The 15,846-nt window shown below is 29.7% G+C and overlaps 2 protein-coding genes and 1 long non-coding RNA gene across 4 annotated transcripts; 2 read left to right on the top strand and 1 right to left on the bottom strand.

Moving 5' to 3' along the window:
- Nucleotides 1-205: 205 nt before the first annotated feature.
- On the bottom strand, nucleotides 206-1,972 carry LOC128197752 (uncharacterized). The gene is made up of 2 exons (XR_008250528.1): nucleotides 1,835-1,972; nucleotides 206-441 (listed from the first exon to the last, which is right to left on the bottom strand). It is a non-coding gene; the product is annotated as an uncharacterized LOC128197752 (long non-coding RNA).
- A 1,628-nt stretch (nucleotides 1,973-3,600) lies between these two features.
- Nucleotides 3,601-4,818, top strand: LOC108337218 (uncharacterized). Of its 2 annotated transcripts, none has more exons than XM_017573692.2 (2): nucleotides 3,601-3,969; nucleotides 4,157-4,818. In XM_017573692.2, exon 2 carries the CDS (start codon nucleotides 4,178-4,180, stop codon nucleotides 4,592-4,594), a length of 417 nt encoding a protein of 138 aa, XP_017429181.1. In that variant the 5' UTR covers nucleotides 3,601-3,969; nucleotides 4,157-4,177; the 3' UTR covers nucleotides 4,595-4,818. The 2 variants fall into 2 exon arrangements, with proteins under 2 accessions (XP_017429181.1, XP_017429180.1); XM_017573691.2 differs by having other exon boundaries at nucleotides 3,603-3,969; nucleotides 4,143-4,818.
- Nucleotides 4,819-14,775: 9,957 nt separating this feature from the next.
- On the top strand, nucleotides 14,776-15,488 carry LOC108337882 (copper transporter 5.1). The gene has a single exon (XM_017574479.2). The coding sequence runs from the start codon at nucleotides 14,904-14,906 to the stop codon at nucleotides 15,267-15,269; it is 366 nt and encodes a 121-aa protein (XP_017429968.1). The 5' UTR covers nucleotides 14,776-14,903; the 3' UTR covers nucleotides 15,270-15,488.
- Nucleotides 15,489-15,846: the final 358 nt, after the last annotated feature.

Here is a 15,846-nt window from a genome sequence, read left to right as displayed (position 1 = left end):
TTTATAATCTTGTTTTAATGTGCATAATTATTTATCAATTTTATTCTTTATTAATATATTTTATTGTACTATTTTTAGATATTTTTTAATTAACTTTTCTAATTATTATTTTACTATACACAATTTTTGTTTAACATACTTATCTTGTAATTTTTATAAATACTTATTTAAATTTAATTAATTATTTGTAATAAAAATTGTAACATCCCCATAATTATAGCATCAAACTATAATAGAGTTCTTACATCATTGATACAATAGAACAGTTGATAGAAGGAGGAATAAGAGTTTTTCCTCATTATTATACAAACCCTCACTGTTAATTCAAACTAATTACACTCCACACCTTAAAACAGAAATAAAAACATAGGTTTCATTATTAAAACTATTCTTCAGTCGATCCTCCATCTAAGGCTTGCTCCACCGGCATATCACCGACTTCTGCTCCCATCCACCGGATGATCATCGCCAATCAAATACATAACACCAAATAACAACCAAACAACAGACAAAGCAAGGGTGAGCTAATGCAATACAAAACATCATGGTAAATTAAATTAATAACCAAACTTCCATCTTATAAGTTAAATTACTCAATAATATAATAAACATACCATTATCATTCGTAAACTCCATTCATTCGGACAATCGTATGAATATTGAACTCTTAGCTAGTTCTACACTTGCAGTGGTACTTTTACTCAACTACATCCTATCCTACTCTGTCCCCAAACTGGATCTTCGGACATGGATGTACTTATTCGCTAGCTCAATTATTCTATCCTACTCTGTCCTCCAAACTGGATCTTCGGATATGAATATCACCACTGAAGCTACATCCTTCCTACTCTGTCCACTCACACTGTGGATCTTCGGTAAGGATTTTCCACTCTCCACCACATAGCTTTCTCTCTAAGTGAGATCGAGACTATTGAGAGCATAAGAATGAACCCCTAAGTCGGAGTTCCTATATTCATACGTACAGTACTTGACACAAAATCAATAAGGAGTTCCTCCTTGGAACTCTATTATACAATTTCCATTCATAAATACACATGTCAACATATTATCGTCTTTAGTCATATCTCAAGAAAATAATTCTCACATACTCAGACATTTCACAACCTCACAGAAACATCACTTATTAACACATAACTCTTTATGGTCAATTAATTTGAACCATTAAGTAGTTCAAACAGCTTGGATACCCTCACCAATGGCTCTGGAAGGGTCAAAAACCCCCCATATCGACCTAAAGAACGTCTAAAACGGACATCCAAAACTCCCAAAACGTCAAAAATATCAAAACACTAAATTTGTTACGCATAACTCGCTTCAGCGAGTTAACTCATTCACTCAAGCGAATTTACTATTCCAAAATTACGAAAATTCACTTCCCGGACTATAACGACTATTCCTTCCATCATACAGATTTTCTAGACATCCAAAAAATTATCTCCCATCAACAACCCATATTCATCCAAATCTTATAAACATCTAAACTAAACATATAATTAAAAAGGCAGCGGATAATTAGTACAATCCAAAATTTCCGATCAAGACCTAGTCTCCTTTTAAATCCATAAACAGATTCAAAATCTTCGATCTATACGTATACCTAAAAACTTCCACCGATTCAAAATGCTTAATATGAACAAGATCTCTTCAAAACCATCAAAACAGAAACATATCCCAATTCCAAACCGTACATCAATTCAAAAGATACAACAGAAGCAAAATTTCATTCTAAAATCATAAAGGGAATCAAAATCCTAAACATATACCAAATTTAGATCATACAGAAACAAAAAGACTCAAGGTTAGCTCCCCTTACGGTTTTCTCCTAAGCTTGCTTTCAAACGGTTCCCCGACGTTCCTCTGCCTTAGAATTCCTTCTCGTGGCTCCAAACTTAGCTCTAAAACTTCTCTGGTCCAACGCTTTTAGGTAACAGTTCTCAGATTCAACTTAGGAATTCTCTCAGCCCCAAAACCCTCTTAAATAACCAGAAAAACGTGTTTAAATAGTAAAACGCGTTTACTGAGTCAAAACGCGTCCAAAACGCGTTCAAAACGCGTCCAAAACGCGTACAGCGAGTGAGTCTGATTTTGACAACTTTGTCAGTCCGGTTGAACCCCTTCCCGATGTCGGAATTACGCGTATAAGTACTCGAATCGAAGCTATTCGAGTCTACTTTCTAATGGAAAAAGAATCAACTTAATATCTAATTTGTACAATTAATTATAATTAAAATACCAAACCATGTCAAAGTTGACAGCATTGTATTTTGCATATAACTTTAACTTTTGTTACAACTTGATACATTTTTTGGTTTCTTACTCTACTAATGACCCGAGATTCACATTTTCCTTTAATTTTTCAGGGTCTTACAAAAATTATATAATATTCTTTTATTTTTTATCATGAGAAAAAGATATCCATAAGCACGTATGTGTATTCATTAATATATATAATGTTAGTTTTTCTTTATATTTAAGTTTAATATATAATTAAACTTTTATCGTCGTACAATTGATATAAAACCTAAATTTATTTTTTAAAATATAAGAATTAATTAATCAATTTTTTGAAATACAGAAAATATAATTAAAGTTAACGACAAAGTAGATTACCAAAACATATTTAACAAGAAAATTATTCAAATTATAACATCAGTAAAAGAATATAATAATAACTTCTGACACTTTTTAATATTTTAATAATATTGTCTATCTTCATATATCGTATTTTAGTTCATATTATATTATATATATATATATATATATATATATATATATATATATATATATATATATATATATATATATATATATATATTGGCATGAATTGTACTGTATTGAGAACAGATATATCTTTCTGATAATATATGCATTTTTAAACTTGGTAAATCCGTTCTAATAATTCTTTTTTTTTCTGTTTCAACAAATAATAAATCCTCTCAAAATAAAATCCTCCCAAAACAAAATCCAAAAGATTTCATTTAATGTTTTCCAATTTTAAATTTATTTTCTTGAAATCATTTTGAGAAGCGTTCAGTTGTTTTTTTCCTTCTAAATGCAATATTTCTAATATATGTTTTTCACATAATTGATTTATACTTTTAGTTTCCATATGAGAAAAAATTTAATTTTAATCTTGCATAAAAGCGTTTATATCTTACCTTTTCCAAAAAATATCTTTCCTGTTTTAAAATAAAAAAGAAATCCATTTTAGTCTTTCAAATTTACTGTTGTAAAAGATTAAAACGAAAAGGTAATTTTAGTCTTTCAAGTTAAATTATCATTTTAAATTTAGAAAATAAAAATATTGTTTAAAACTTGAGAAACCAAAACAACTTTTTTTATCCTCAATTTTTTATATATTTCCGCTAAGATTTTAAATCAGTTACACAATAAATAATTTGAACCTTCCACTCTAAACAGAAGGAACAGTCTAGAAATCTCTTCAAACTGAAAGTAACAGCACAGTACAGCAAGTAAAACCAAACCAAATAATATTAAAAACAAACATATGGTAATTTCCAATCGCACCGAAACCCTCCAATGATTGGAAATTTTTCCTTTTGAATATAAATAAATTACAAAGCAACACAAAGATCTGCATCTCAGCCTCTATATCTATCCACACATCCACACCCTTCTGCCTCAATCCTCGTCACACACAAAACACAACACTCGCACATGTTGTGGACCAAATTCAGATCCATCACCCACAAAACCAGTTAATTATTGATTTTGTGTTCGTGTTGGATTCGGTTTCACCAATTTCTCCAAGAGAGCCCGTGAAGGGTTTGTGATGTACCATAAGCTGTTCAAGCTTTTCTTTTTCGGCGGCGAGAAGGTTGAAGAGACTCAGTGGGAGAAGGAGCGATAAAACAGATACAAATAGTTTCCATCATTTTTCTAGATCTTTCCATTGTTTTCATTCGTCTTCAACTTCTGATTTATCGGGTACGTCAATAACTTACAAAAAAAAGAAGATCTTGAAACGGATTTCCTCTACCTTTGTTATCAAATCCACAAATTAAGCAAATACCATGCAAAAATCTCCGTACCTTACTTATTAGCATCACCAATAGAAACTATTCGTGTAATTATTCTTATTTGATTTGACGGGTTTGTAGCTATGGCTGCGAAGGTTTTGAAAGAGACGAAGTCGATGACGGCAGCGGAGATGGTGGCGGAAACGGCGGAGGCGGCTGTGACGTCTGTGAAGTGCTGCTGCTGCGCGTTGGTGGAGGAGTGTACGCAGGCGTACATTGGGCGCGTGAAGGAGAGGTACGGTGGGCGTTGGATTTGTGGGCTGTGTTCGGAGGCAGTGAAAGAAGAGAGGGAGAGAGAGAAAATCATGATTACAACAGACGAAGCTCTGAAACGTCACATGAGGTTCTGCCAACAGTTCAGATCATCAACTCCTCCCGACAGCACGAATGAGGATTTCATCCTCGCCGTCAAACAGATTCTGTTCCGAACTTTGGATTCTCCGAGGAAAGACCGTTTCATTTGTCGACCACTTGGAAGATCTCAAAGCTGCTTCTCAACCATGCAAGGAACGCAGCAGGCAGAGAGGGAATGATCACTCCTCTTATCCTACTCCAGCAATAAAAGGATTCATGAATCACATATTCATTCAAGCAAAACTTAGATATATGACTGTAATGTTTTTCTATTATGTGAGAGTTGAAGTTTTATTTCCTTAATTCAAAAGGATAGAACTTCAGTGTTGATGAAAGAATGATATTTCAGGGAACTGTATCTAAGTTTTTTGTTGTATAAATAAAATTGAGACTTGGTAGTTATTAAGTTTTATTTTTTGTCGTGAATTGGGTTGTGGTTTAGGTTATAAGTTGCTGGTTGTTTTTTATTTGATATTTGGGATTGAGAGGATGATTGTTGATAGGTGTCTTCCTTCCTTGACTTTAATCTAAATGTCACTTTTGGTTACTAGTAATGAAAATTCAGTTTCTTTGTGCCTAAATTCAACTTTAAAAATTTCTTCCAATTTATTTTTATTTTTTGACAAAATGCTTTTGTCTCATGTCAAGTTTAAATCACTCCATCTTACAAATTTAGTTATTGAATTTGTAATACTGCTGTCTATATAGAATAACTACATGCATCCTAGAATGATAGTTTAATGATGTGTCACGGGTACAATTATTCAACATAGAGTCCATAAGGGAGACTATATATTAATATAAAAATTGTAACTTTTGTAGTAAAAATTGAAACAACACTTAGTAATGATTGCAAGAGTAATTTTTTTTAAATGAAAGTAAAAAATTTGTGTATGTCATACTATTATTTCTCTTTTCAAATCTCATACTATAACCAAAACTTTTGACTTATTAAGAACTATACAATTAGCAAACATTTTTATCAACTAAAGTAAAAAAAAAAAATTAAGTGATAGATCATTATATGAAAAATAGAATGAATTTCAAAATTTCATCACTAGTACAACAAAAAGAAAGATATTGTTACCGTTAAACTATAATTAATGGTATATTAAAAAAATAGAGTTTAAGATAAAGGTTTATAATTGTAACCTACAATACATAATAGACTATGGTTCATGAAAAAACTGTAACCTATTTATGAATTTTTAATGAATAGTTATATATTGAATTTTTTAAAAAAAAGTATTTTCATTTTAGTAACTCTACATTCTATTAAACAACTTCAAAAATTAAACAAAGATTTAGCAATGGATACATTGTTGAACCAGAAATAAGCAAAATAAACATTCAAACAAGCAACATAAACATTCAGTTTTCATCACTAGTATTGATTTTTAAAAATTCACTACAAATAGTTAGAAATTGATTTTTGAATCAAATTGTTTTGTACTAATTTTTATTATTGTGCATTTGTTTATAGAGTGTGTTTATCACAAATATTATCTTGACAAGATTTTTGTGGAAAAAAAAAACTTAAAATGATTATGTAGTTTGATGAAGTGAAATATTTTATCGTATACTATCTCTTTTCTTTTTTAATATTTTCCCCTAATTTTTCTACATTTCATAAATTTATTTCACTTGCTTAAACTCTTTAGAAAATTCTAAAAGTCTATGTGGTGATTTCTAGTAGTAATTAGAGATTTCTCATTCTTTTACACTTTATGTTTGTCATGTATACAACACTTAAAGGCTTAGGATTCATTGACCTCTAAAGTTATCCTAATGTTTTGTTCACCATCCTCTAAATGGAATAAAGAGTTCTTTAAACATGACTATCATCATCTCCAATGGGACGCGAGCAAGATGAGTCTCCAATGGTGAACTTGCGAACGTGACTCAAGATACTAAAAAGATGTGGTTATACTTAGGCGAGGAAGAAAACAATTGAAAAAACATTGCCTTTCATACTAGAGATGGAAATAAAGGCATTCGGTGAGAGAAGACAATGTTATACCCAGACCTAAATAAAAAATGTTAAAATTAATCATATTCATGAAATATAGGCTATTATATATTCACTGTGATTCCTCTAGAATGTCAAGATAACCTCTAATACGAGGACTTCTACATCAGCGTGTACACTAACGGAAATGTCACCATAGAATCTTTTCACCAGATCCTTGGAATTTTGCCAAACATATACACCACTAGAGAATCTATTCTCAAGACGAGACCCTCAAAATTGCGCCACATGCACACGTTCCCAAAGAAAGAATCTATGCACACGTCCCCAAAGAAAGAATCTATGCACACGTCCCCAATGAAAGAATCTACTTGCAGGTCAAAACCTTGGAATTATGCCACATATATACACTCCTAAAGAATCTACTCACGAGTCAAAATCCTAGAATTACTCCAAACATATACGTTTCTAAAGAATCTATTCTCGAGACAAGACTCTTGAAATTAATAAGACTCATGAAAATACGCCACACAAACACACCAACACATACAATGTTATTATTCATCAAGTCAATAATTCATATCATATCACAAAAAAAAGTGTATCTCTTTATTTATATATATATATATATATATAATAAATTTAAATTAATACATCTTGTCATTAAATAATAATAAAAACTATTTTACATACTTCTAACAATTTCGAATGTGAAATATTATGTTAATTAGTTATGTGAAATAAATACTCTATAGAAATTACCGTTTCTACCTCTATCAACTTAACCTTTCTCCGTCAATTTTTTGTAGCAAATCATATAGTTAACAATTAAAAAATTTAATATACTTTAAACAAATTATAGTATTTTTCGATGATAAGCAAAAACCAATTCAATTAAAAACAAACCTCACACTTTGCTCAATGTAAATATTCACAAATTCCTTCCATGTATTGTTGCCGATGTCATTTTTTCTAAACTATTATTGTTTAACATTTTAATTTTTAATAATTTCAAAATAATTAATTAAAGGAAGTCTTTGAGGGGAAGAAGAGATATTCGTGGGAGAGAGGAGAGAAAGAAAAGTGTACTGGAGGACATTCTTCTATGTTTACGAAGAAGAAAAAAGATTAATTCTTAATATAGAAAATTTGTAAAATATGACAATTTTTTAAATGGATAACAACATATGGTGAAATGATAATTTTGCAATATTATTTTTTATATGAATCAATTTCGGAAGCATGGTATGTTGATATGGTATATATGAGAATTTTAATAACACGCTTTACTGGATTTCTTTTAATTTTGAAATATTTAATTAATTTTACATATATAGCAGAAATAATGTGTTACGGGCTATATTATTTATTTTTTATGAAATAATGAGAAGCTATGATTTTAATATTTATTCGGTAAAAAAATTATTTTAATTAATGCAACACTGGCCTACGCTAACGTTATTATCAATAAATTAAAGTTGGAATAATAATAAATAAGATTATCGTGGCTGATGAACAGAAAAAGCCACCTTTTTTTCTTCATGAGTCATGTTAACAAATTATATTCAATTCATGCTCCAATATTTATACCTAGTGGATTCCTAAATAAAATCTTTCAGAGAAGAAAGGTGTGACATCTAATCGGAGACTTTCGATATACCTTCTCACGACGTCAAGGTATATACATTTTGTGTGTAGGATTAGATATTAATGGATAGTCCGATAGCAGATACTATATTAAAAAGTAATCTATAACACCAGCTTATAAAGTGATATTTGCATCCATTTATATATTATAAATTGGTTTTATCTCATGAAAAAAAAACTTTGTTATTAGGTCCTATATGTGCACATTAGAAATTCTCAACTAAGTTTTGAAATCAAAGCATCTAAATTTCAAATCGAGTTTTGCATTATAGAATACAAATTTGGTCAATTTTCTAAGTACACATTTATTTTGTATTTAAGTTTTAGTATTCTTATTATAATAAAATCTTTAAATAACAATCAATTTTAGAGATACAAAATAACTAATTACTATATACAAATTAATTTAGATATTAATTTATAAACTAAAAATTATTAATCTTTAAAATAGTCATTATTATGAATAAGAAATTATAATTAATAATAAACTAGATTCTAAATTGATCACTAATATTAATTATAAATTTTTACTAAAAGAATTAATATATTTAAATTAGTCATGAATGAATATATCGTATCTTCCTATACACTTTTTTTTATAATTGAAAATGCAACAAAGATTGAAAATGAAATATAAGAAACCAAAATATCAATTGATGAATTAAATATTCATACAATTTTTCTAATCATAATTCTTTAAAAATTTGTATTCAGGTTTAAACAATTAACCAATTTTATTAATTAATCCAATCAAACAAATGTCATAAATACTGATTTAATCGTAATATCATTTTATATAATTAAAAAATAGTTATCATATTTTAATTGACTCCTAATTTGATTTATGAAATCAGAATTACAACTATAAAGTGCAAAGATGAAACAATTGATACAAAATATAATTCAAGTTGTATTCTCTTTATTCAGTGAGAAGTGAACTTTTTAATAATTAGTTCTCGTGGATGAAGAATGAAAAACACAAAAGAGATAAGAAAATGAAAAGAGAGTTAAAAAGTAAAAAAAAAAATTGAGAGACAAACTCTAAACTTTTTGTACACATGAATATATTTATGAGCTCTAATTAGGTTCATAAACCCGATTACAAAAGTCCAAATTAAAAGTAAGAAAATCAAACACGTATAGAGTTTTATATACAAATTTAGTAAATTTATTTCAACTTCCGAAAATTGTAAAAGATAGCATAAGATTGAACATCCAACAAACTATATATTCACTTTGAAACCTGGAAAATGTTGAATCAAATAAAATCTGATAAAAATGATATATAAAGAATTATGACAAGAAAAGTAAGTGACAATCAAATTAACTAAAGATTCAAAATTAAAATAATACTATGAATATAATGTCCAAACTATTACAACTAGAAATAATTATTTAGAAACTAAAAATAAAAGATATTTCAATCTACAACAAAACGATTAACGAGGGGAAATAAATTGAAATGCTTCGTAAAAATAAATATAGTGGGAAAGAGGGTACAATTATAATGATGGATGACACGAAAAACTTATGGTATTATTATATGGGAATGGCATGGTAGATGGAAATAAGGAGAATGAAAAAGAAGTTGTACTTGATGAAAATGGCAGAACCTTTTGATAAGGATACTCAAACCATGCAAATCTTATCCCTTTTTCTTTACTTTCTTCTATGCATGTGTCATGCTATCCAACTCAACTTTAATGGAGATCTCACAGTAATTAACACCCACTTTAACTATTTCTTCTTATTTTAATAAATTCACTGATTTTATTTTTATAATTATTTACGTATATTTTCATTTTATTGATCTTATAAGGAGAGAAAATATTTAAGAAATAATGGAATTGAGATCTATCCAAGATACTTGGTGAAGGAGATCTTGACATGTGAGACTCTAACTTATAAAAAAACTCTCTATTAGAGTGTTATATGGAATGACATTTTAGCAAAAGTTTCTCTACTTGTAAAATGACACATGATCACTACCTTTGTAAGAAAATTCTCCACTAAGAGCTTGTCATGTAGAAAGCCACTTTAACAAAAGTATCCCACTATTAGAAAATGACACATGACCACTACCTTTATAAGAAAACTAATCATCAAAGATTAAGTTAATCTAGACACAAATATTGCCTTTCAACTTAAGCAAGATTGTTCAAAGCCCTACATTACTTGACTTTTAATACAAGGCCTAAAAAGAAATCCTACACTATTTGACATTTAATACAAGGTCTAGAAACACTTCATGATGGCCCAAGTGAATAAAAGTTTAGCTTCACCTTGCATAGATGATTCTAAATCTTCTTGAATTTGTTTGACCATGCTTCTTGATAAAGAATCTTTGAGGGGTACGAAATCCTCTTCAAGAAGAAGGATATGATAGATGACTATCTCCTAAAACATATATGAGAGAACTTGAAGAAAAGCATTTGTAATTCAAAGGATCTATGATGGTCAAAGATCAAAACACATCTCCTTGACTCTTGAATCTTATAATTTTAAAGAACGTGAAGATCATGAGCATAATTGAAGAATAATTTAGGAAATTAAATAAATTATATTTTTTATTTTAATTGCAAACAATTTGTTTCTATTTTTCAAGTTATTTTCGGACCCAATGTCATTGGGCTTTCTTTTAAGGTTTCTTAGGTGCCTTAAACATTTGAAACTATATATAGGGGCACCAAATACATATATAGACACTTTTGAGTCATAATATATGCATTTGCATTTTTTAGATAGGATTCTCTTGGTTCTTGGTTTAGAATTCTAATTTTTATCAAAGATTAATATCTTTGTGGTGAATCTTCCTTGACTTATCAATATGCTAGATTGTAGCGTCCTCATCTCTGTCTTATTATGCGTTCTTCTTTGATTTATTTTTATTGTGCCCCTTGAGGATTCAAATTCAGAAAAAATAGTACTCTTTCTTGGACAGGATGGTATCTAGAGTAAGGTTCTTGTTTGAATATTCTCTTTTATCTTATTTTTCTTTCATATTAAAAAAAAGCCCAAAATCCAATTCCCTTTAGTTTTTAATTTTCGTATTTTTTTTATGTTCTTCTTTTAATTTGTGTATTTCTACATTTGATTCGTGGAAATTATCTGTTTTTCTTTCTTGTGTTTTTTATGTTAATTGTAGTCACAATTAAATCTTTACCTTGATCTTGCATGAGGTTTGGTGTTTGAAGGACAATCTTCGTTTGTGTGCTGAACTGCCAAATTAAATATATATATATATATATATATATATATATATATATAATGGATCCAAATAAGAAAAACAAATATATATTAAAAAAAGTACGAATCCAAGAGTAAAAAAAAATTGTAGAGTTCAACACAAATAATTATTATGTTGCACTATTGTTTATGAATGTTAATCTACTAAATTAAATTTCGTCTTTTTTTAGAGTCTCTGTATTGTCTCATTTAACTCTTTTTGGAAGTCCTATAATTTTCTAATTTTATTATTTTGTGTCTTTTAAAAATTCCTTGAAGTTTTGTCTAAAGTTTTCTATTTTCTTTGATCTCTCCAGTCAAGACTTAGATCTCGTAACGTTTTTCACATTGTTTGTTCAATCTTTGCTTAAGCTATTAGAGTTTCTTGCCAAGCACTAAAGGGAATTTGAGTGAAAAAAAAAAGGCAAGAGAGTACATAAAAAAAACTATTTGTGTGATATACGAGTGAAATTTGAGTGAGACACTTAGAGGTGTGGTGATGTCCTAAATATATTATTATTATTATTACTAACATTTTCTTGCAGGACATGGCTTATTCCCAAAATAGTGATCCTTCATCACATAAGACTACGAATATTATGGTTGCACTTGAGAAACTGAACTTACAAATGGCTCAAATGCAACAATACACTCAATTGTAGTTTGAAAGGCTCCAAAAGTCTAATGAATATTTGAGTGTGAGATTAGAGGGAGTGGAGAGAAGGAGAAGGAGACACGATGATTTAGGCCGTTATTCTCATAATGATGAAGATGAGCATGTTTATTGACCAAGAAGGGGCCAAAGACGGAAGGAGTTTGAGAATCACACGCTTGGGAGGGATAATGATGAAGAGGGGCATGGTTTTAGACCAAGGTGAGGCCAAAGACGAGAAGAGTTAGGAAACCACATGCCTAGAAAAGATAAGATGTGGAAGAAGATTGTTATCCTTAAATTTAATGGAGCTAATGACCCGGAAGCTTACCTGGCATGGGAAATGAAGCTTAACCAAATCTTCAGCTCTTATGATTATGGTGTTGAAGATAATGTTCTTATAACATCCTTGGAGTTTGAAGTTTATGTTATGAATTGGTGGAATCAAATTACCGTGGGCACAACTAGAAGGAGAAAGCTGCCAATTTCTATATGGAAGCAATTAAAGGTATTGGAGCTATGGTTAGAGTCTATCCTAGCGAGTTCTAAGTGGGTATTCTATGCTTCTATTCCACCCGCTATCAGGTCGTTATCAGACCATCCAATTTCTACTATCACGCACGATATGTCTATACCTCGGCGTGAAGGGGGTGTGTTGGAAGTCCCACATCGACTAGAGATAAGGCCAATTCATACTTTATAAGTGGGTGCAACACTCACCTTACAAGCTGGTTTTGTGGGGTTAAGTTAGGCTTAAACTCACTTCCTCATATGGTATCAGAGCCATGGTTAGAGCCTATCCTAGCGAGTTCTAAGGGGCACACATCAACTAGAGATAAGGTTAAAAGAAATTATAGGTACTTATGCTTTCTTGAAATAAGAATTAAAAGCTTTTTTTTTTCTTTTCAAAACTTAGCAAAATTTTAAAAATAAAACTTAGTTCCTTATGTAAAAATGCTCATCTTATATATAGTCTTTTATGAGTGTATATATATAATATATGTATATATTAGAGTATATAAGAATTAAATTATGAAAGCTATTAATATTAGAGCATAAAAACATCATCAAACATCTATAATCATAGTATTACGAGGACAACAAAGACAATCAAAAGCAAAGATGATATAATAGTTAAACTATGTTCAAGCATTAAAAATAATAAGACTCTCCATGAGTGTTACTGTAATAACATAAGAATACGAATCAAAGTTAAAAAGTTTATAAAGTCCAAAGTTGTATAATGTATATCAAATTGTATCTCTATATACTTATCCCACTTTCATGTGATTTGGTTTGGAATGATAATAATCTGAAACAAAGAGTGCATGTTTTAGGTACATTTTCTTTACGTGAACAATTGTTGCACGCATTTGATGAAACAGTTTATTAGGCAAAACAAAAGCGTGAAGAACTCAAAACAAGCAATCGGTCCTTTCAAATTCGAATAGAATTGAAACTGTGGTTGAATGGTATATGTAACATTGATCAAGAAGCAAGCGGTGCAGAAATTTGAATGCAGTGGCAATTGCAGCAGCTGAAGAAACTTTGATCAGTCATACTGTGATGTTCATCACGCAATTGAATTCTGTTCGGTGCAATAATTAGATTTCTCTCAACGTTGTTGTGCAGTGATTGAAGCAAAGTTGATTGGTATTAGCTTGTGTCGGTGCGTAGAATTGATTAGACTCTGCTATTGAATTAGTTCATGTGATGAATTCAAAGAAGTGCAAGTGCAATCCCTTGTCAGTTTCTAGCAACGGTGATTGCTGGTAATTTTCTATCCACACTGTTATTTTTTTGACTAAGTAAAATTGTGTGAAGTATTAAGTTGGACTGTAATATCATATAAAAAAATTATAAATTTATTATCATAAAGTTTTAAGTTAAAAAGTAACATAAATTCCATGTCTGTGTCTATTCTTGCGAAAGCAGTTAAATTCTTTAATTTGATTGAAGATATGAAAATTGGTTGGAGCATATCACAGCTGCTGCTGAATGTGGCAAGAAAATTCCCTTGTTGATTTCATGCAATCCTAACAATTGAATCTGCAATTGATAAGCATCTGATGGAGTCAAATTGAAAGAATTGCAAATAGCCTTCACTTTAATAAATTCTTGAGTGAGTCCTAATTTAAAAATATTTTCCCAGTTGTTTTAAATTTGCAGTAGAAACATATCTATGTGAAGATGATTTAATTTGAATAATCTGTCATAATATGTAGATCCATAATTAATGATACCTTGTATTAAAAAATTTACCACGATTATTGTAGTCAGTGAAAATTGTTATTTTCGTATTCTTCTTCTTTCCCATTATACATACATCATATTAAAATCATATAAAATCTCTCCAAGAACCATTTTAAAAACCTTTAGGTGCAGTTTAGTACATTAACATATTTATATATTATAATATATATATATATATATATATATATATTCGAGTTATTGAGATGCTAAATAATATTTTATATATTATCTCCTAATATTTCAGATGGTGTTACAATATACATTTATTATAAGATATAGATCACTTGTAATTATCTGCAAAATATATATATATATATATATATATATATATATATATATATATGTTAATTCAAAGAAATCTATAATGTTTTAAAACTATATATAACACCGTGTACAATATTATTCTATAGATGAAATAAAATCAATTTCAACTATTTTTATAAATAAAAACATTATTTCGACTACTAAAATTAAAAGTAAATTGTTTTTTTTTTAACTTTAAATAAAAATACATAGCCACATTATTAATTTGAATATTGTAAAGGAGAAGATTTTCATTTACTTAAGAAGTTGATATCCTTGTGATTTTTTAACATTCAAAACACAAACAAAAACCTCTAAAACTAAGGAAAGGAAACTTTATTTTATTCTGTTGTTCAGAAAAGCAAATATGATGCACATGACTTTTTACTGGAGTAAGAAGGTGACAATCTTAATCGATTCATGAAAGACCGATTCCTGGATGAGTTACCTTCTGAGTCTATTTGCATGTCTCGTCATTGCCACATTTTACCAGTATCTCGAGAATTGCCTGATCCACCTCAAGCTTGTCACTAGCTATTGGAGGCCGTCGCGGACAGAGATCCGGATTCCGCTTCTGTGTGGTATCGCCAGAGATAAAAGGAGATTGGGAGTTAAGTTGGCGGAAGCGGTTCTGTTTGGTGTGAACTCGGGGATAGGGTTTTTGTTGATGTTGACAATTATGTCCTTCAATGGAGGAGTGCTTGTGGCAGTTGTGGTGGGTCTTACTATTGGTTATTTTCTGTTTAAGAATGAGGAGGAGCGTGATGATGCTATTGTTGTTGATAGTTCCTGTGCCAGTGCATAGAGTTTCATAATTTAATGTGGTTTGTCTAATTGTGTATTTGTAACTAGATTGGTTGGTCTTCTTGAGATATGTTGTAAAGAATAATTTTTTGTTAGGGATGAATTTTTTAATTGTGAGCTATGGTAGTGGAAACAGCATGAATAGGAGGGCTTTGATTCTGGCTATATTATTTTGAAGCCATTTTTAAAAAAAAAAGAAATAAACTATGCACAATTTTACATTGGGTTAAGTACGAGAGATTTTTGTTTTTATTTGATTGTGTTTATTGTTGATTAGGTACTCTGGTTAGTTTTTTTGTTAAGTCCGGGAATAACTCCACAGAAAAACTCAATAAAAAAGCAAATATAAATTCAAAAACTCAATTAAAAAGAAAATTATTTGCACTTGATTAAAAGTTTTCAAATAATTTAACTAGCCAGCCAAAATAGTTTTATTTTCTTATACACAATCGCCGGCCACTACTGGAAGCATTCAAGGGAAGTGAAACCCTACTGTATGTATCGAGCTTGTGTTCTTGTTAATCATACACAAAAGTGGATGATAGGTATTAGTGGAACGTTTTAGAATGAAAAGGCGC

Source organism: Vigna angularis, chromosome 7 (assembly GCF_016808095.1).
Source record: "Vigna angularis cultivar LongXiaoDou No.4 chromosome 7, ASM1680809v1, whole genome shotgun sequence".
NCBI classification, from domain to species: Eukaryota; Viridiplantae; Streptophyta; class Magnoliopsida; order Fabales; family Fabaceae; genus Vigna; species Vigna angularis.
This window is presented reverse-complemented; position numbering and strand designations above follow the sequence as displayed.